General features: G+C 38.7%; 2 protein-coding genes across 2 annotated transcripts in view; one reads left to right on the top strand and one right to left on the bottom strand.

Moving 5' to 3' along the window:
- The first annotated feature begins 602 nt into the window (after positions 1 to 602).
- Positions 603 to 22,597, top strand: part of C14H7orf50 (chromosome 14 C7orf50 homolog) — a 122,305-nt gene continuing 100,310 nt past the window's right edge. Inside the window, exons 1-2 of the mRNA XM_058850165.1 lie at positions 603 to 779; positions 2,165 to 2,304. Of these exons, the coding sequence (XP_058706148.1) occupies positions 2,179 to 2,304 (126 nt within the window). The 5' untranslated portion in view covers positions 603 to 779; positions 2,165 to 2,178. The remainder of the gene's footprint in view (positions 780 to 2,164; positions 2,305 to 22,597) is intronic.
- On the bottom strand, positions 14,130 to 19,108 carry GPER1 (G protein-coupled estrogen receptor 1). Its single transcript, XM_058850163.1, has 2 exons — positions 18,478 to 19,108; positions 14,130 to 17,142 (listed from the first exon to the last, which is right to left on the bottom strand). Exon 2 carries the CDS (start codon positions 16,710 to 16,712, stop codon positions 15,639 to 15,641), a length of 1,074 nt encoding a protein of 357 aa, XP_058706146.1. The 5' UTR covers positions 16,713 to 17,142; positions 18,478 to 19,108; the 3' UTR covers positions 14,130 to 15,638.

The raw sequence follows: 22,597 nt of genomic DNA, 5'->3' as shown, positions 1-22,597 counted from the left end.
GCAGAGGTTTCCCCTTCCCATCAGTGCCTGAAATGGTGAAGAGACTTGCTTGCCAGCAGAATCTGCTCCCACATCCAGCACTTCAGCTGGGAAACAACAACTCTGTCTCAGGTTGTCCTGAAAAAAAGTGTCATCCACACGTGTGTATGTGGTAAAAATTCCGGCCCTTAAATTACCAAGGGGCCTTGGAAAAGTTTGTGTAAGGGTTATTTATAGAAAATGAAAACACTGAAGCCAATTTGTTTCCTGGAAATTGTCCTCGGAGGTGTTTTCTCGTCCTGTCAAACCACACCCTTGGCCTCTTCCCACACATTCCATGAGACCCCATCGGGACACGAGTAATGCTGTCTCAGACTTCAGCATCTCTCAGCATCTGGAGCCTTTAGGATCTGCGGGCTCAAAGGGCTCAGATCGGTCTCCAGAGAGCCTCAGCTCAGGGTGTCCGCAGCCGTCACGGCCCTCACGGCAGCCTGCTGTGACCGACAGCACCGGGCCCGTGTGGGGAGCGCCGGGCTAGCCTGCAGTGCGGGCTGGAGCCGCCAGGCCCCGGGGACCCCGTCAGGCCCTGTGGGGGTCCCAGGCAGGTGCGGGCGGATCCCGGTCAGGCCCTGTGGGGGTCCCAGGCAGGTGCGGGCGGATCCCGGCCAGGCCCGGGACGATCCCGGTTTTGGGAACCTCCCAGGGAAAAGGGCGGGGCCGCAGGAGGAGCTCGGCGCGGGAAGATGACGTCATCAGCGCCGCCAGGAGCCGGCGGAGCGCCTGCAGCACACGTGTTCCCGGTGAGCGCTTTAATTCCTAGCGGGGCTTCCTATTGGCCACCGTGATGATTGACAGGTCGCCAACCAACCAGATGCCGCCATTCTCTCCGAGTAGCCAATGAAAGGCAGGGGGCGGGCGGCGGCGCCAAGCGTGAGGCTCAGTTGAATGTGCCGGGCCGGCGGCTGCGGGAGGTGCGTATGGGACGGGCGGGGGTCGCGGCCTGAGGTCCCCTCGGGGTGACGGAGACTCCTCCGGGGGTCCCTCCGTCCGTCCGGGACGGCGGGTGGGGCGGGGGTGCCCGGCCCGGCCCGGCCCGGCTTGGCCGCGCCACATGCGCGGCGGTGGCTGCGGGGACTGCGAGCCCGGGACTGTGTGTTGGGATGTGAAGGGGGGTTTGTGTGGGGAAGCGGATCCAGGTCGGGAAGCGGAGCCGGGGTCCTGTGCACGGGAGCCGGGAGCAGGGGCTGGCTGGGAGTGCCCTCCTGGCCAGGGCACGGCTGTGCCTGACACGTGCCGGGCCTGGCTGCGGCATCACCGAGGGGCCAGAGCCCTCCAGAGCAGCTGCTGCTCCATTGGGAACCCCCCACGTGCGATTCTGGGTTGGTTCATGTTTCTGTGTGTATTTCAAGGTAAATATTTGTGATTGAGACAGCATTTGCCTCTCTAGTGACACTGAAAGTGACACTGAAAGTGACAGTGTTGGAGCAAGGGGGGAAAGCCGCTTAAATTGGATATTCTCGCAAAGAAATAATACTCACTTACAGCCAGACCTGTGCTCAGAACCAGCTGCAGTGTTGTCTGCAACTCCTGTTCACTTTCACCCTTATGTCAGTCTAAAATTACAGCTCATGAGACAATTCTTCAAGCATAGTTGTACCACGTTAACCTGTGTGAGAACAGAAGAACTTGCAGTTTAACCAGAAGCAGTGGTTTGAAACTGTTTAGTTATCAAGAAGCTTTACTTTTTGCCTGTGAGTGCACATGTGCATATTGATGAGGTGACAGTCATGTGAATGTATTTTGAGGTGATGGTGTTATCTGAGGTAGTTGATCAAACAGTTCAGTGTGGTGTGTTCTAACCTGCAGGAAGCCTAAATTATGGGGAATTCCTACCAGGAATTCTCTGAGGCATATTCCATAACAGGGCCCCAGATGACAGAAGGTGTGTCGATTCCTACAGGAGACTGCTTTTTTAGTTTCACACTACCTTAACTACAATGTATTCTTAAAGGAAACACGAAAATTCTCCAAAATTAATCAAATTTCAGTGCAGATGTACATTTCTTAGTTAGATAGTGACAAAAAATTACCATACCCTTGTAATTGTAGTATAACTGTCTGTCTATGAGACTGACATTTAATATGAAAAAAGGTTCCAGCTGAAGTTTGGTGCTTTCTGTTACAGATCAGCATTTTAGAATGCCAAAAATGATTGTGGAAAAAAAAGAGAAGAAGGCAGAAAAAAGAAAAAAGCTGAAGCAACATGTGGCCCAAAAGGATCAGGTAGAATTGGAAACTAAACCAGCGAAGAAGAAGAAGCTGCAGGTTTGGTTCATTAATTTGATACAAAATGAATTTGTTGTTGCTGTAGATTGTGTTGTGAATATGAGTTGGATTCAGTTGTAATGATTCCTTGGATGCAATGTACCTAGAGTAAAAGCTAAAATTAAGCCAAATCTGGGTCCAATCGTAGCAGGCAGAGAGGTGATCTCTGTTTGTTTTGGATATTTCTGTGAAAAGCAGAAAATGGGTGAAAGGTGAACCAAGTGAGGATCCATCATATGGCAATCTCGGCGGAGCTTCAGTCTTCACGTGATCCTGAGTGCCTGGGAAAACATGAAAGATGTTTTCTTGGAAATTCTCCTCGTTTTTGGACAGAATGTCAAGTGACCAGAAGGTGTCAGCAGTCTCTTGGAATTCCTGAACATTTTATGAATTATTTTGTGAGACTAAAGTTAGCAATCTCAATATGTTAAGTGGGAACTTGGAGTTAGAAGGTTTTTGGGATGGAAATTATGCACAATTCAAGGACAGTTAAATTCTGCTCTTCTTACTGGTTGTTGTGGAATGAGGATCAAAGATCTGTAAAGCAATTCAAGAAATAGAGAGGGAAAGCAGCTTTTTTTTCCTCAGGAATTATTGAGAATCACCTCAAGAAGCCATGGTCTTAATTTTCTTATCAAATTTTCTTTCCTAGCCTAACATAAAATATATGTGAGAGCTGCATGTTTCTTTCTTTATTATGATATATGTAGCTCTATGGAGCTGATGTAACTAAAAATTAATACTTATTTTGTTATTAGACTTTATTTAAGCTCATTGGCAAGAACATATTTGAAGAACTTATGCATTCATAAGTGTTTCTAGGTATTGCATTTGAGAAGCTTAATATAAAAATGCCAGCCTATTGGCAGAAGCTCTTCAGAGGTCTGTACATTTTTGCAGTTTTGATCTCAGCAGAAATGTTCCTAAGTAAGAAAAGACTGCATCTTTGTCACAGCAAAAATAGGAAATTTTGTCCTTGTAGCTTCATAAGGAGGAATGTTTCTCTTTTCCTTTGTATTAAAGACTGTGGATTTGCTGTGCTATAATTGAATTTGAGTGAAAATAACTTTCCAGGACAAAACAGTGCAAAATTGAAATGTCAAAATGAAAATTTTATTGCCTATGACAATCTATAATTTCATGTAAAACTGCCAAACAGTTGAGGTGGGCTTCAATTTGCTGGCAAGTGGGGCTTTTCTGGAGCATCTGATGTCCAGTGTTCAGTTCTTAGAACACCCAAGTGAGTTTTTTTGGCTGTGCAGACTGTAGGACTGTGAAAGAAAGAGCAAAGAGTAATGGAAAGAAGAATCCTTAATACTGTCAGGGAACACCACTAAGCACAGCAGTTCTTGGAATCATAAAAGTTGATGCCAGAGGGTGGCTTGAGTTTTAGGGAATGCCATAAAAGGTCTATGACAAGCCATTTCTTGGCATCAGCTTTATAAACTGTAGCTGTTGACAGCAGGAAAGCCTAAGTTAATAGACCACTTTTGTTGTTGTTTTTTTTTGTTTGAAATGACTGTTGAGAATGAAAAACATGAGGCAGATTTTAAACAATTTTACTTCAGAAGTGGTTAAAGAAAGTTAATTGCTTGGCAGTTTGATTGTTACTCAGTGTAAGTACTCCCAGCTTTGTGTGAAATGCTTGGTTAGGGCACACTGGCATTTATGCTTTAAAGTAATTTTGGTCATCAAACCTTGTCAGCATGGAAAGTGTAATAGAGAGCAAAGTAAAACTGCTCTGTGTGAACTGAAGGATCAGGAGGAGCTCTGGGGCTGTGCTCAGTCAGTGTGAAAAGTAAGAAATTTGGAACAAAAGTTAGGTAACTGCTGAGAAAGGTTTATTCTGCACCTTTACTTTCTTTAATTTGATTTCTCTTACTTTAAAATAAGCTAGAATTTTGCTAGATCTACAGGAATCCCCAAATCATGGTGCCTGGATTCTCATGAGCTGTGGTTGACTTTTAATGGAGTAACTGAATTAAAGGAAACTCTTCCTGGCATTCTTAAAGTAAGGATGGGTAGGCTCCAGTTTTACCTAAAGAGTCTCATGTGTGGTAGAAGGAGGTCAAAGTTTTTGGTGGGGCAGAGATTTCACTGGTTCATTAAGCCATGTTCCTGTGATTTTTTTTTCTTTTCCCCCCATTCTAGTACAGCAAATTTAATCTCCAAGGTGGAAAATATGAATGTCTAACTGATTTTGTTGAGCTGGAGGCAAGTTGAGGTGTGTTTTCAGTGACTGGATTTAGTGTACACTGATCATTCCTTCAGGAAATTTATTTCAAAAAATCTTGCCAGCCTTAGACTAAGGCATTTTTTTCTTGGAACAGCTTGACCTTTCAGAGTAATCTTGATGTTTTATTGATTTTCATCTACTCAATTTCTTCTGTTTACACTAAATAGCAATACGCAATTCAAGACCAATATGAATGTTTTTGTGAGTGATCTTTGAACCACACAGCTCTAAATGAGACATCTCTAATGAAGCTGATTTTTAAAGTTTAAGTTTTAAAACTTAGTTCAGCCTTGTGGTTTTTCTGACCGATTCTCCTAATGTTACTGTTCTATTTACCTACTTGAAATAATCACACATGTTAAACAGATGTTTATTTTAAATCACTAGACGTTAGTTTTGCATTCTTTTACAGTTTGCTAACATGCTTATATGTTGAACTATCAGAATGTTTAAGTTTTTCCTTTCAAGCTGTAACATAGGTATGAAGAAAAGATATTTAAAATGTGCCATCTAGACTGGTGGTTTGAAGCTGACTGTTGGCTTCCTAGGTAACAAATGCCTGATGTATCTTTTCTGACAAGTTAGTTTGATTTTATTTTTCTGAAGAAAAAGAGTATTTGCAGTATTGTTAATATGTCATCTCGAAATAACAGAACTCTAAGAAGTTTTTCTTTGCAATTACCCCTATTTTGCTTCTGATTATGGATTTCTCCAGCCTTCAAACTTTCAGCTGCCTCAATTCCACAAAGCTTACTGGAACAGCAGTCCTGACAGTTGCAGCTCTGTAGGTATGGAACAACATGTGGTTGCTTTGTTTCCCAGGGCTATTTGAGTTCTGCCCAGAATGACCTGACTGTATCAAAGGATCTTGTCATTTACGGGCAGATCTCGTTGCTGCAGTGCTGTTTGCAGAGCTGCTGGCTTTCTGCAGAACAGTAGGAAATTCTTTCAGAACAGAACATCTATTAGGCAAGACTCAAAATTCATAATCCACAGAAAACAATATTAACTTCCTGTTCCTTCCCAATTTAGTCTAGTAAACATTGTAACTTCAAGGAAAATTACAATGACTAAGGGACGATCAATCTTTATAAATCAAATCCCCTTGTTCATGGTTGAAGGGTACTTTAGGTAATGCTCATACAGCCAGTGGGTGTTTCCTTGTACTCCCTTGTTATCTTCAGCATTGTAAGTGCTTAGAGGAGGAGGAATCAACATTTTCCTCAGATAAAGGCAGGATCAGTGGGGGAAAGGAATTTAATTTCTGAAATTCCATACAGATACTACAAACAATGGCAAATAAACAAGTAGCTCATGGTGTTTCTTTCATCAGAGTGTGCAGGTGCCCAAACAGAAAGATTTGTTTACTAAATGGAAAATGGCAAAATTAGTAAAGAAAAGGTTTTTCTGTTCAGCTTTTTGGAGTTTATCATAAAGAGCAATATAGAATTCTTTAGCTGTAAAGCAAACCAAAAAAAACCCCAAAGATTCTTTAAAATCACTGTTTGGTTGTAGCAGTGGAAAACCCCATAAAATTATGTTTAAGCTGTGGAGATAAACATTTTGGGCATGAACTCGGTGGAATAACTGGGCATGATACTTTGATATGATCTCTAATGCTGCTTGTAATCAGGTAACTGGGGTAGTAATTTGAATGTTTAATGAATGCAAACCAGACATTGGTGCAAACTGATCCAGCAGATACTGTAAAGCTATCATCAGACAGTGTATTTATTTGTTTGACAACCCACTAATTCATCCCAAAGCCTGTTCTTGAAATAATGAGTTGTGGATGATTTGCAAACAAACTCGGTAATCCTTTATTGTTCCCTTAATTTATTTTTCTAATTAATGGGAAGCTTATCTTGTAACCATCAAAATAACTTGGTTTATATTTTCCCATCCTAAAAAAATGCCGTGAAGTTAACAACTTAGTGTGATGTTGCAGGATTTTTTTCTGACTACCAGGCTACCAATATTAACTGTATTTTATATACATTAAAAGTATATATTGGAAACTGTTTGCATTGCAATTCCACTGTCCACTCTTCCTGCACTTGTTTGGTTTTGCTGTATGTACTTAATCCTCTGCAGTAAGCATTAGCATTATCTGAGGTTGTTAATTTTTGTTTGAGGAATATGTAAAAAGCTCAATTATTAAAAAAAAAGGAAATAAATTCCAAAAAGTTAATTTTATTTGGCGTAACCTCCTAAAATAAGACTCTTGTCTCACACTGGGGGTTTTTTGGACCAGTTTTAAACTATCTTTAACGTGCAAATAGAGTTTTGTCCGTGTTATGAAGAGAAGATGACATAATCTTTCATCTTCCCCCATCCTTCCATCTCCCCCTGTGCCTTGATGGAAAAATACATCAGCAGAAAGCAGTTTCCCAGTGATAAAGGGGGGGTGGGAGCTGTTTCTCAAAATGGCCAAGTTAAATGTCAGGATGGATATTATTGTGCTGGGTTTTGTCTATAGTTAAAATGTTGGGCCTGTTTCTCTTAGCTTTGGGCTACCTTTCAGTTGAATGTTTATTCTTGGGTTATTTGTTTGGGGTTTTTTTATTTGATCAAAGAGAGAAGTTTGCCAGTCCATTGGCTCTTAGTGCCTCTCTGTATGGTGGCCTTCTGGTAGTTACAGGAAGCAATTACAAAGCTCTAAATCCATGTGGCAATTACGATTTACTGTGTGATATCTTGCTTGGTTTATCTGCTTTCTTATCTATGCAATATTTCTCAAATTAGGAAAATTTAAAAAAAACCAGCCAACCACAAAACAACAAACTTTGAGGGCAGCTGGTTATGGGACTCTGAAGCATTTGTTTCCTGCTAACACTTCCTCATCAGAATATTGATAGAGTTGCTTTAAATTATTTTATTAACTTAAACATACATTTATTTATTTTAAAAAGGGGGTAAATTGAATTGTGACACCCATGTAGTGTTTATAGAGAATAGCAGGCCTTCTGTAAACAGACATGTCTAAGAAGGTACAGAATCGTGTCTGAAATATGGATATGCATAGATTAGGCTGAATAATTTTACATTCCTTTGAAAATTATTTTTGTAATGGTACGAATAGATTTCCCAGGAAAGAGTATTCACAGCTGGGAAAACAGTTGCTACTTTGAAGATGGTTTTCCCAGGCGAAAGGCTCACGTCCCCAACTGTGTTCGGTATAAACAATATGTGGTGTATTTCTTACTAGTGTTTAAAGGAATTGTGCATTCTTCATTACATATTAGCCAACAAGATTTTCATGCTAATTCTGGGTATTTGCCTTAATCTGTATCCATTCAAAGTTAATTCCCTACTTTTATTAATAAAGCTAGGGTATTAAATTGATGGGGAATTTGGGGTGGAACACAACTGTCCCTTCTTTGCTGTTAAGAGGGGAAATTCTTCCATCTCTTCTCAGAGCACGTACTTGTTGTTTCCTCTGAACCCTCATTCTCTGCTTGCTGGTGAGACCTTCCTTGATGGCTCTTGTTGGATTTCCAGTATAAATCCTTGCTTTCCTGCCTTAACTGCAAATATCTTAACAAAATTGAGATTCAGGACAGGATTCCCACTTGTGGGTTGAATTTGTTGAGCGTTCAGTTGTTGAAGGAGCAGAGACAAGATTTGCTTGACTGTGTCAGCCAGCTCCAGTCCTATGAGAACACTGTTTTCTGCCCTTTTTCAATGATAATTTTATTCTGGTTCTGTATTGATGACTTCTAACTCCTCACAGAGAGAGGCATCGTCAATGAAAATTGCTGGAAAAGGCACAAATTGTTGTATGTAGAAAAGTTGGCTCAAAACCTCAAAATAAGTGTAACTTCAGTTAAAAAGAAGTCCTATTAACATGTTTGAATTTGCAAAATGCATTCACTTGGCAAGAAATTAACTTGTAAGCTTGACAGGATGTTTGCTGCATTCTGATACAGGATAAGGAGCTGGGAAATGGGCATTCAAAGGCAATTATTCTTGACAGGGCTTGAAACTTGGAAGTGTGTGTAGCATAATGTATTAATGCAGTCCTGATTCTTGTGGATTTGTTACTTCCTCTTTATTGCTCTTACTGCTGTTGTGTTAATGTTAATGTCTTCAGAAAACCTAAAATGGCACAGATTTGGATATTTAAGTTATGCTTATTCTAGAAAGCAGCCTTGTCCTTGATGAAATGCTGTTGCTTGTTTAAGCAATGTGGGAGTCTGGTATAATGATGTTTATAAAATACTACTTTTTGTGTGTTGATGAAATAGATTCAAAAATTGAAAAAAACCCCAATGTTTTGGCACAGATAAAAGGGGGTGATGGCTGCTTCTGTAGTATGAATGAGAAATGAGAAGTTTCCTCATTGAAAATGCCTTTCGTGTTTAGATGCAATATTGTGAACCACATGAATGATCAGTGTATATTTATGTATGTTAATAAATTACAGCATAGATAAAACGGCTCTTGGGTATTAGATCAAAGCCACACAGATTAATAAATACTTGGAAAGTGCTTGTCTGTTGCATCCAACAAGTAATTAGAACAGAAAATTAATCTTTTGACTTTTAGAACCTGCCTGAAATATCGAGGGTACAAGCATGAAGGTATTTGACAGTGGAACCAGACTCTCTCTTTGAATGCATTTACCTATTTCTAATTGAATCCCACAGGAGTTCTGTAGGACATCAAACAGAAGATCATCAGCCAGTGTTGTATTAAATTTCTCAGCATTATCTTAATAATTTGCATCTGTAAACCAGGCTATTGCAAACAGCATATACATAAGGGCAGACAGCTCTTCCTACCATCTCAGAGTTTGAAAGATGTCAAAGCTGCTCAGAGAATGTACTGAGGGCTTAGAGCTGGATTGCTTAAAAAGGAGCAGAGTAGTTATGTAAAGAGAAGAGAAAATCTAAAGTATCTATGGAAAAGACACGCTTTTAGTAACTGTCATTCCATCCTACCTTCACACTGTGAGCTGAATCCTAAAGGGGAGTTATTCATCCTTCCCCACTCGTAAAATAACTAATTGGTTACAGAACTGTTGTACTGAACTGAAATATGGAGGCCATTAAAATTGGTCGTGGGCTTTTTGTGAATTTAGGAGCCTTCATGCACCTCACTGGCTGATTCTTTTTTCAAATTACCTTTGGAGTAGACCAGCTCTTCCTATTTTATTACAAAGATCCCATCTTTTGTGGCTTTCAAGCCTGTACACCAAAGACACCTTCTAATAAACTTGTACAGTTTTTTTTTTTTTTTGAAATTGTAAAATTTATCATCCTTTGCTTAATCTATGGTTGTCTTTACATTTGTCTAGATTAAGTCATGATCTAGTTTGAGTTTAGAATAGGAGCAGCCAATGTCCTGATCTGAAGGTTTTGGAATAAAATCTCTGGCCAAGACACAAAAAGTCTCTCTCAGAGAGAGTGGAGAAGGGCACAGGTCAGCACGGGATGGGGCAGATTTCCACAGGTCCTCACAGAGCCCTTGTTTTGGGCTGAGGATGCTCTGGGCTTCTGTGGGATCCCATGCTGGCTCCAGCAGCATCTCTGCCAGCAAGGCTGAGCTTCTGATCCCACAACACTCCAACACTGTCACCCATCATCAGCCAGCCTTAATTAGCATAAGAAAATAACTTATCATGTTTCTCACTGTTCTAGAGAATGAGCTTGTAATAGCAGAAGCAATTATTCTGACTTTATGTCTTTGGAAGCCAGGAAAGTTTATAAATTAAGTTTCCCCACACATCACTGTCTCTATCTTCTTCCCACCTTGATACTCACTTATCAGGTGGATGTTTGGAATATCATCAATTAAGTGAGCTGTTTCCTTGGTTTCTTTCTCAGTTTGCTGGGTGTACTTCACTCTGGAGCACAAGAGTTAAAAGGTTTCTGTAGTCAGGTACAGGCTATTTCTCTTTTGTCGTTCAGAATGGAGAGAGAATGAAAAGAAGAAAATCTTATTTGCCATTATATTACTGTTTCTATTGAGGGAATGCCTGGGAAAGGAAATATTTCTGCTGCTGAGGCAGAAAACAAATCTATCTCCAGCACTATTAGGCAATTCTGCCACTGAGCTCCTTCTGTAAAAATCGCCTTAACTCCAATTCTAAGGATAATTTAACAATATCCTAATAATTTTCCCGTTTCTCTACTAGGTCTTTTTTTCTCCCCACAGTTTTTTCTAAAGTCCTTCCAGAAACCACATTCAATGCAATTTGAAAAGGTCTTAAACCTTTTCAGTGCTTTTGCTTGCAGTTCAAGTGAACTGGGACTTGTAAGCAAAGCTGCTGCTTTGGAAAGGCTTACTCTGCTGCACTAAATACTTGTTTTGAGAAAGTAGGGTTTTACTTTTTGGTAATGAACAGCTGAGTAGTTTAATGTAGAACTTTAAAATGTCCGTATATACCTGTAGCAGACTGTTTGAACAATGTGAGAAAACAGGTTGGAAACTTGAAAATGGTTTTTACCATGGGGGTTGAACAGTTTCAAAAGCCATTCTAAACACTCAGGTGACTGTGTGAGACTCGGACAATCATCTTTATGTTTTGTAGTGGCATTTAGTGCACTTATGTAAAATAAATGAAGTAGCATGTAAGAAAGGGAGTTGAGAGTAGAGCTGATTGTGCAATCCTGAGAGGGCATTGCTCCTGTGTTGGCACCTTGGGTGGCTCAATATGCAGCTGTTAATTCTTAGCTCCTGCCTGTGTTGTGCCATGGGATGGAATGGAAGTCTAAAAGGAAGCCCAAACCCAAGGGTTAAAATTTTATTGTATTAAAAGTCACCGTGGAATAAATAGTTTGGACCATACTGTGAAAGAAAGGACACTTAAGTTATAAATATGAATGGAGCATGTTCAGATTTACATATCTGCTGTTTCTCTTTAAAACACAGCACAGGGCATGTACCACAAACTCCCTGACAGCAGAGCTTAAGGGTACAAGGGAAAGGTGTTCTGTGTGCATGTCTTAAAAGTGACTTGTTCCCCATCACATGTTGTTCCAGTTTTACCATAAAAAAGGACAAATAAACAATTAATATGGCCCGGTGCTCTTCTGTGATGAAAATTTCTAATGTTTGTCTGATGGTCTGAATGGGGAAGGTAAGATTTAGAGTGACAGGGAAGGATAGATACTGTCCCTTAAATTAAAATCAAGCCCTTACCTTCGTCGTTTTCATTAAAAATCAAATTAATTCATTGGTTCACCTTCATGAGTAGCTATTAAAATTCAAACCTGCTTCTTCATACACTCACTTGTTTTTAGTTATGCAGAAACAAGTTCCAATGGAATTAATGATAAGCAGGGTTGAACTTGACATGCTTTTACTTACGGTAAACCACTCTTTAACACATTTTTTATGTGACAATCCTAACCATTTAAAATTGTCCAGACAACCTTTTCCCTTTTGCAGTCTTAATAAACAGCTGAGAGAATAAAGCAAAATCCTTACACGGGAAAAAATTCAGTTATACTCTAACACAACTTGATGGCTGGAAAAAAGATTAGAGCGTGTACTGTAGAGGCAGTGAATTTTGTTTGAAACGCAGATACTTAGTTGAAATTTTACAAGCATTTTCTTGTAAAGCTTTGTGCTCAATTTTTTTCAAGCTTTTGAAGGGAGAGGTGACTTTTCTTGCATCTTGCCCGTGTTATGTCAAAGCCTTGCACAGAATCTGGGATCGCCTGACTCATTGATTCAAATTCTCTGTCACATGCTCTCCCATCCTGTAATGCTCTTCATAAATGAATCAAGCTTTATCTTTAGGCTGACCAACTTTGCATTTTCGAGAGGTGGACGTTGTGTCTGCACAGTCAGTATTTTGTGTATCTCCTAAAACTGTCAAAACAATGCAAAGTTAAGCATTTCTTTAACATGTTAAGGAGGTCTCACATAACTCTTTTTCTCGTATCTTTTTACACAGCTGAGGGAAGCCTGTTGCCTTCAGTTGCTTCAGGTCCAGGTTGGTGCTAGTTTGTGCTGTTTGCATTTCTTTTGTTTCTAGATATTCAGTTATACTCTGTGCATTCAAGGCATTCTTGTGCCAAGGTATTATTTTCAAAAGCAGTAAATGGTTTCAGGGATTTTTTGATGATTCCCTCCCTCTTTGTGAGCTTTTCCTAATACTAGACTTCTTATGTGTGGGGAAATTGGTATAGACTATTATAGTAAAGATTGCAGGCAACTGTGATAAACAGGTTTTTAAATCTCATAGTTGTCATCAGTCCAGTGTTACGGCATATGAAATCTTTTCCTTCAACTCAGCAATTAAACAATTCATTAGAGACCAGAGATAAAATGTGAAGGAGTTGTATCAGAATCCTTGCTCCCATTCCTTCTTTTCCTCTACACTCTAGAAAAGGTTTTATTTACTGGTGATTATGCTATTTGAAATGAAAAAAAAAATAAAAAAATTATACATCAAGCTAAGTTCCTTTTTGTCCATGGATAAGCCATAGTAGTGAGTTACTGCAAGATGATGGTTTGCAGAAAGCATGTTTTGTACACAAACACATGGAAGTTGTATGACATTTCTGTAAATATTACTTTGTACAGAGTTACTGTTTAAAAAAAAAAGCTTTGGGAATAAGTGTGCAGTTTTTTCAGCTGGGAGAGTGCTTTGTATTTAAAGTAAGAAGTATGTTTAAATTTAGTAGTTCATAAGCCTGCACCAAAATATCAGCAGTAGGGAACTCATCAGGTATTTTAGGTTTGTAATTTGGTTTTAAACATGCAGTAGGTTGTTTTGGATTGAGTAAATATTGTTTTCTTAATGCTGTAGTAATCTGTCCTAGATTTCACTGTTTATTACTGAATATGAGCACTTAGGAGCAAACTACTTTGGAGGATGCATGAGCATCTATTTGCTATTGCTGTTTATTATTATAAGTTTCTTCACAAAGACTTTCTTGATGTGTGTTCTGCAGGAGCAGCAGAAAGGTTTCCACCATAGTCTTGATCAAAAATGTGATCCCTGTATTGGGAGGGGGGGAAAGGATCTTATTCCTAAAAAACCAAGATAAGCAACAACTACGATTGGGAAAGTGTATTCCTGTAACCCCAAGTAAGTTATTTATTCATGGCAAGTGTCAGGATTGCACAAACCTAATAAATCTGTAAGCTCGAGATGTGTCTTACTCCTCAGAATTGCACTGCCAAGACAATTATCCCTTCCTTCAGCTGGCTGTTATCTGCAATAGCCATCTTTAATGGAGTGATTAATGTCTGTTGGCAGTCTGTAGGACCTGAGTAATTGTGGCTAATTCCAAAAAGGAAAATACTGAGGAAAAAGGGCTGTGTGTGATGCAGCACAGTTGTGGGAGATGACTTGCTGAGCGTTTTTTAGCAACTCGTGCCATACATGCATCTTTCTTGAGAGGAGACCTATTTGATGTTCTGCAGGGAGGATGGGACTAAACACATTTTTCATTAGACTGTGATAAGCAGTCACTTGCAAATAATCTGCAATTGCCTCAGACTCCACACTGCTCATCCTGCTGGAGCTGCAGGAATATCCAGCTATCTATTTCACATTCAGCCATCATCGTCTTGTGGCCTTTCTGTTTATAGGTCAAGTCTTTTGTGGCCAAAACTTCCACTAGGAAACTTGAGATATTTCTTGAGAAATATGAATGGAATCATCGTTTTCACTGTTTTCTTTATTGCTTTAGTAGCTTTAGTAGCTTTAGTCATTGTTTTAAAGGTCTACATTTAAATATCTTTTAAAATCTGTTATTGTGCTAATTAATTAATATATGACATTTGAAAATAGGACAGAGCATCTTGCTCTCTGAGTTCTGGTGCTTCAGTCAATAAGCACAGAAATGAAATGAGTTTGTTCACTTGAGAGATGCAGCAAGTGATATTTTAATGATCTTGCATGCTAATCTCTAGGAACTTTATAGCTTCCTCTGAACAAGTTCAGGAGTAACCTGTGCTAAACATCAACCAGATTTAAAACCTAATTATTTTCTGGAAGAAAAGAAACACTATTGTTTTCCAGTAAGTGGTGCTATCATTTGTTTGCTTAGTATAATTAATCTTCAAATGATCAAAGCATCTTAAATATGTCTTACAATCTTGAAAGGCTGGGGATTTCTGGAGGTGGGATGGGTGTGCACGAAGTTCAGATCTGATAATCACTAATCACACTCTCCATTACATATGTTCTTCCCTTCTAAAAATGGAGGTTTGTCACTTCATGAGCAATATCTACACAATATTTGCAATATCTTTTGTAGAAAGTGATGCTTCCTTAAAAATCACAGCATTTTGTTCTGGAATGTGAAGAGATTTTGTGCAGTGTGCACTCAAATCTGAAGGCAGGTGTGAATGTACACGATGTTGGTGCACTGGCATTTTTGACAAAAAGGCCAATTATGTTTGTTCTGAGAGAGATCATCTGGGTCAATCCTTAAAAGACAGAATGAAGCACTGCATTTTGCTTCTGTGAAGTTCTTTGAGATGAGCACTATGGTTACAAATGATTTTGGTTTTGATCAAGTACTGATGTAAACAGTAGATTACATTTAGGAGACAAAAACTCATCACTGTGTTTGATTATATTAAGATTAAAAACTTAATCATGGAAGACATGCTAGAATACAGTGACGATAGTACCATGTAGTTCCTGTAAGCAAAGTCATTCATCTTAACATGTTTGGGTGAAAAAAAATCAGTTTTCTACATTTCCACATCAATATGTTGTAATGATTTTTCTTCACTGTTACAGCAGCTTCATTATTTCAGTGGAAGTACCTTATATACACCAGCAAAGTATCATCTCTGATAATCAGATTACATCTAGAGTCTTCCTAAGTTGATAAAATTTTCTCTTATATTGTCATTCATACATGTATAATGCAAAATAAAGCTTCTTCAGTGCTCAGCTTTTAATAATCCTGTTCATAATTAAATATAAATCTGACTAAAACATATTCTTCTACATTAAAGTCTTGTCATAAAAACATTTTGACTATAAACCTTCAATACTCAATAGAGCGATACAATATATATATATACACACACACAAATGCACTTTTTTCTGTTAGTAGCAAGCATTTTGTTCACTATTTGCACAACTTCACAGTCATATGTTTTATACAGTGACACTATATCAGACCTCTGATTGCTCATTGCTGTCAGGAATGACAGACGTTAAGGCAGCCTGACAGAAGCGATGCAGTGTTGACATTTTTGTTTTCTGTTCAATGTACAGTCGCAGTTTGTCTCTGAAGGTTTCCCCCAGAAAACTGTAAATTAAGGGGTTCAAGCAGCTATTAGAAAAAGCTGCTAGGTTCACAATGTGTCCTGTTAAAGGATAATCGTGCCTGAAGGATGGGCTGTTTGAAGAGATGGGCTCGCTTTTCCTCTGGAGAAGTTGGACGCTAATGAAGACGTTTTCAGGGAGCCAGCAGATAAAGAAAACCAGGACAACAACAAAAATCATGCGCAGAGCCTTCTGTCGCCGCAGACGGAGACTCCTGTGCTTGTGTGCTTTTATAAGGACTCGAACAATTAATGAGTAACACAGACCGATGATCACAAAGGGGATAATAAACCCCAGGGTTATCTCTAGCCACTGGATTTCTTTTACATCTGCAAAACAAAAATAGACCTCTCCGGTGTGTTGTAAGTGCACGGCTGTAAATGGGACTAGAGCTGCCGAAATGGATGCCATCCATATGAGCCCACAGCTCAGTCTAGCGTGCTGCATAGTGCGAAAGAGGTTGGACCTCATTACTTTGGCCAGGGCTAGGTATCTGTCAAAACTCATCCATGTCAGAAAGAAAATGCTGCTATACATGTTGATCTGAAGGAACAAAGACATAAAGGTACAAATGATGGTGATATCGTAATACTTCTCGTCAAGATTAAACACCTCGATGAGAGAATCGGCCACTAGAATGAGATCAGCCACGGCCAGGTTTATGAAGTAAAGGTCTGGGATTGTCATTTTTTCCCGAAAGCTAATGTTGACAACCAGTATCAGAATGTTTCCCACAAAGCCAATAGGGAAAAGGAATATTGTGTAAAGGCATGATAAGAAAAGGCCAATAACATATTGTTGGTGTTCTGATTTATCAGCTAATCTAGAGGATATGCTTTCGTTACACAAATGGGATCCATTCAGGTTAAAAGTTGTGCTGTTACATATAACAGGTGATACTGAGGCAGAATAAGTTTCCATGGTTAAAATGTCTGCAGAAAAGATATTAGTACTCACAGTTTGGTGGCAATACAAAGAAAATCAGATTTTTGGTTGGTTTCAACTGAATTCCTAGTAAGCATTTTTGATTGGAATTTAAAAAGATACAGACTTTTGTATAGGAAATGAAAATGCTTTAAAAGTCAGGTTAATTAGACTTAAAACTGACTGAAATATAATACTACAAATTGTGAATGTTTTAATTTGTTTTACAGGATACTATATACATTTTAAATGAGAGAATTTGCAGTTCCTGTATGCCTTAAGATCATATAGGAATCTTTTTACCATGGTGGTACTTGGGTACTTTAATAAAAGCTTTTCAGCAACAGTGTTTCTTCATGCAAGCTGGAAGCCAGTGGAATTTTAGCTCCATTTGTTTTCTTTTAATAATCAATGAACATCCTTGGACCTGCAATTTGCAAATGGAAAATGATTAATCTCATATTCCAGCACTGTTCCATGTGCAGTTAGCTTCTGCGAACTTAACATCACAGCCGAGGTTGTAGGAAACATCATGTTCTAATATAAATGCAAAGTCTCACTTAAAAGAATTTAAATTTGTTGTAGATCAAAATACATTTTGAGGGCAGGTCTGTTAAAATTGTGTATGCCTGTCAGGGGTTCAGTATTAGAAGATGAAGAAATACAGAGAAATCAAATGAGTGAATTTAACCTAATAAAGAAAAAACTGTATATATATAGATATATGTTTATTCTATCAGCTTGTAAGGCTAATAAATAACAGAGTCTTGGGCTGAGAAGGCAACAGAGATGAAAAGCACTTGGTTCCTGCTGCTTTCAGTGGGAGGGAAAGGCAGATTTTAGAAATGAAGGTAACACAAGCAGCATATTGATTTACACCAACATTATTATACTCAATTTTTTTTTCCCGTTGTGATTTATTATGTTTCACTGACTTCCGGGTAGTAATGGAAAATACCAGTTATCTGATTTGTTTACTTCTAAATGTTGAATGTTATGCACTTGAAACATTGCTAGAAGTTTATTTAAAAAAAGAAAGAACCAAACAAAAGACACCCCAAACAAATAAAACAGCAAGAAAATGATAAGCCAGTGTATTGTGTTAAGCTTTAATTATTTTGAATTGCTTTAATCTGCGTTTTACTATCAAGCCACTGATTTTTATTTATATGAAAATATATTTTTTAAATTGTTTGCTGATAAAATTCATGCACATTTCCACATTTTAATGACTTAAATCCTGCCAGTGTGCAATCCTGGGGACGAGAGAGCAGACCACTAGCGGAGTAGGAGTGTTAGAATAGTTTTAGTCAGAAATACAGCTCTGATTTTGCTTAAATGTATTCAAGTCATCAGAAGTAGCTACAGATACCTAAATAAAGATATAGGTTCCAGAGCTTCGATTTCTCAATGAAATAGGCATAAGTTCCCAGTAGCTGTTGCTGTGTTTTGAATAATTTTAATAGTGTAAATCTTCATGCTAAAATATCCATATGAAATTACACTTATTAGAAGGTTCGGTGTCTGTTTCAGGAAGCTATGGAAGTCAGACATAAACTACTGTCTTTATGTAACAGCCTTTTATTTGTGAATAAGGCAGTAAAACAGATTTAAATACAATAAAAGATAAGTTAACAGCCTGAGCAATTGATTTTAAAAGGTCTGTCCGTGGTCAGATTTTAATTACATCTGAATGGCCGCCGAAAGCCAAGCAATTAAAAGCATTACAGGTAACTATGTACTGTGAAACACTTTATTTTACCTTAATTCCATTTCTCCCGAGCTGATTTTGCTCCAGACAGCAGCAGGCTGCTCCTTGCTGGGTACACACGTAATGGATGTGCCAACTTCCACTGTCCTCTCGGTAAAAACTTGCATTTAGGTGTGCAGAGCTGCAGTGGATGCCACCTGTTGATGATTCAGCAGTAAAAACAAAAATCACGTAAAAGTCTATTCTGCTTTAAAACTTATTAAATAAAGGATCGTTTACAAGAGCAAAATGCAGATCTGGCTGCATGTTCTTGGCAATAAAACAAGCTTTATAGATTCCCAGGGTTGTTCTAATTTGTGTGCAGTTGAAGTGCTGCTGAACAGCCTTATAAGGCTAGAATTAACCCTGTTTCTGCTGGTTTCTTTTTTACTAGAACTACTTAAACTTCTTTTCTCTCATATTTGTCAGTTTTATTTTGTCTAATGGTCATTGCACTCTCTGCCTCTGTTGTTTTTTTAAGTTTTACAGTCCGTTCACATCTAGAGCTCAGCTGAACAATAATTAAGATATTTATTTGCAAATTGCAACGAAGCATATTTTACATAGATATAAAGCAATTATTATTTGTGCTGTTTTTAAAAGCCTCTTGGCAATCTAAAGGGAAATACCTGATTGAAGACACCAAGCATCTGAGATGGGTCGTTTGCTAAACGGATAAGATAAATTTCAGTTTACCTACCTTCAAGTCGATCCCATTTTGCCTGTTAGTATTTAAATTTTCAGGTTTATGTTGTCATTCTCTTACTTCTTAGAATTGCTCAGCTCAAAATCACATGGATGAAATAAGCTTACCCTACAGAGAATGAGAAGCCTCAGTTTTGCATTAAACACCAGTGTTGCAGGTGGAGTTTTGCATTTCATCCGCAGGGGGTAAAAAAACCTACTTGACATTTCCAGTAACACCACCTACTGGTCGCTGGAATTCTTAGAACGGGAAGAAAGTCAAACCTTCCTCATAAAAGAGCAATATTTTATTTGTGGCAGTTGCTTTCTGTGGTTATGTTGATCTGACACCTGAAGGTTGGGTGCCGTGAGTGGCTTTGCTGTACGTGGATGCAGCATTCTGCTGCTGCTGGATTGAGATGAATGGGATCTCAGCATTTAGGACTTCAGGAAGACAATGTGACAGTTTCAGAAGTGTGCAGTAAGCAATTACCATGTCATTATAATAGATGTATGACACCAATTACAGTGGTCAAATATCTTTAGGTTACAAAGGACCTCACCTGTAGGAAAGTGAAGCAGAGGTTCTTTACTTTGGGAGCAGAAGCCCTTTGCCTTCATTGAGGCAAATAATATATTTGCTGTTTTTTCTGCAACACACTGTGCATAGGAACAGAGGATTTTGGCAGTGTTACTAAAATGTTTTTAAAGATCTTCTTGCATGATGGCTCTTCATAAATAGTTCTGGAATCAGTTATTATTTAGATTAAAAGAATGTTTATGCAGATTGATGCTGGTAAAATTTTTCTGATCCGAAGATTTCCACTGTGTGTGGAAAGAAGTGTTTTAATAGGACAGAGCCTAAAGTGTTTTGCTTTGAGACGTGTACAAATATGATTGCATTGTAGGACTGGAATATTGTAAATGTTAGAAAAATCTTGTGATACCAGCTTTGAAGGTCTTAATTTTTTACTGTCATGAAAGAACAGGATTAAAAAGAGTCTTTATTGTTGTTTGTTGATCATGTGGTTTTGCTGTACTGAGTTCTGTCCTTCAGAGCTTCCACTCATCTTGCAAGGGCCTGAAGGACTTTTTACTTTTCTTCATGTGTAACGTTCACTTCTGGATGTCAGATGTTTGTTATTATGGGGGCCTGGATTTGATAATCAGCTGGCTTGTCTGTCCTTACTTGTCTACCTGTGAATATCAGCTGATTTACTATTAAAATGTATAATTCGGAGTGATAATTTTCTTGTTTGAATTCATGGTAAGAAATGTGTCACTTTGCCATACTTCCAGAGTTGTAAGGAAATTCTCTTTCACAATACCCATGAAGGAGCTGTTTTCTGTGCTAGAAGAACTGTGAGGCTTCAGAGGTCATATTTAGTGTTGTGGTAATTTTGTGTACTATTATACTGTAATCAATGGGTTCTGTATTAATTTTATGAGATGATCGTGCGAATCCTCTGAATCCCATTTCCTAAAACAGATCACAGCATTTTCAGCCCCTTGTTTATGCAGTCAAATTATTGTTACTGATTAGTCTGTGTTAATCTCACTGTTTGTCATTTCCATATTCCATAAAATGCTTCAAAGTAATTTTAGCAGCTGCTGAACGTTGTACTTTAGCATTTTCCCTGTTAGTGACAGGTATTTCAGAGGACTTTACAGTGACTGCCTTCATGTTGTGACAGTATTGAGTCTTGAGGCTCCACCTGTCTTACCTTACTGTGATTGTTGCTGGGACATGTGTGAAAGCAACTGGTGCACTCACATTTGTATAATCTCAGACCTCAGTAATCCAGCATTTGGAATTTTCCCGGTTTATTTTTATGTAGCACTCAATGTGCAAAGCTCTGTAAATATCTCAGTAAACACATCAACACCAGAGAATCTTTCAGGAGCGCTGGTGATGCACTTCAGTGCACCAAGAGGCTGAATCTGGGGTATAATAGAAGATACTCTGTGTAATTTAGCAGACTTCAACATATGTGCCTGTTGCTGTGCTGCTAAAAGGTGGCAGCTGAGGAGAAGGAAAGTGGGAGGTTGTGAGTATTGGAGAGAACATCATTGAGAAGTCTGATGCATCACATCTTGTGCTGGCACTCTGTGGCAGCCTCTCCAGCTGGATAGGCCCTCTAAGATGCAAGAGACTCTTGGTTCTGTCAGAAGTGTGGAATTGTTTTGGGCATGAAGCTGTTGAGTACTGGAGAAATTAATCAGGGCAAAGGTATAGAAAGCTGAAGAAAGTAAGGCACTGTATTGCATGGAAGGGGAAGGAGGCATAAATTAAAATTGTATTGGAATGCTTAAACTGTAAGATAACCCTTTGCAGAAGAAATAAGATTTGTGTAGAAATCTCTACTGGAACTATCTCTAGAGGAAATATGGATGCTGTTGTACTGTTCACAAGGTAGTTCTGATGTCCAGATTCTCTCTCACCTTTTTCAACCACTGAATGAAATCATCATCTGTTACCCTGCTCTAGAGCACCCTCATACTTTATCCTGTCCAGCCTCAGTAGCAAGTAATCTTTCTTGCAAATAATCAAACTTAGTTTGAGCTGGAATTAATTGTTTCTGTGCTTTCAGAAAACCTTGGATATGGAGTGTATTTTGTGTATTTACGCTTTTCAGTTGCCAGTAATTCTGAGAATGCATTTTTCTTACTAAAAATAATTTTTTAAAGTTCAGCCTTTTCCTTTTGCAGGGACAACACCCATTCAAACCCATTCAAACTATTCTGGTAAAACTTTTTTATTTTTCTTAAAGCATATATTGCAAAACCCTTGAGGGATAATCTAAAAATTTCACTAAATGGGGCTACAGAATGTTGTCTAGTGAAAGATAACAGAATCCTAGAATGGTTTGGGTTGGAAGAAAGTTGAAAGACCATGCAGATCCAAGCCCTCTGCCAATGAGCAGGGACACCTTCCACTAAATCAGGTTGCTCAAAGCCCCATCACAGGACTTCAGGCTCTGTTTAAATGCTATTTAATTTTTTTTTTTTTTGCAAAACTTCAATAATTTTTATTTTAGTGGCTGGGTCTGGCAGTCCTTTGCTGAATGCTTTGTATCATGGAAGTGCATTCACTAATGCACTCTATGCATTAGTGAATTTATTTGTAGTGCAACATAGATGGTGGACACATTATATGGAGTACTTACTTTGGCTGAATTGCTTGAGTTTTCACCCTGCCCCAAATCTTCTGCAGCTGCCTCAAAATCAAGATAAATAATACCAGTGCCCTTTCAGTGTCTTTAGTATTAGAATGTAACCAAGGGCAGGCTTAGAAATACCCGTAGGGATGTAGCAGCTCGAGTTGTGATTCAAGTGTGCACATCCAGTCTCTAGATCAAATGTTGTTAATGGGATCAGATCAAGTTTGAGCCAGCTGGTTCAGTAACGATGAGTCCTGAGTTCTTTTCCAAAATGTGTTACCAACTCA

The sequence above is a fragment of the Poecile atricapillus genome, chromosome 14, assembly GCF_030490865.1.
Source record: "Poecile atricapillus isolate bPoeAtr1 chromosome 14, bPoeAtr1.hap1, whole genome shotgun sequence".
NCBI classification, from domain to species: domain Eukaryota; kingdom Metazoa; phylum Chordata; class Aves; order Passeriformes; family Paridae; genus Poecile; species Poecile atricapillus.
Note: the sequence above shows the minus strand (reverse complement) of the source record. Positions and strands in the feature narration are given on the sequence as shown.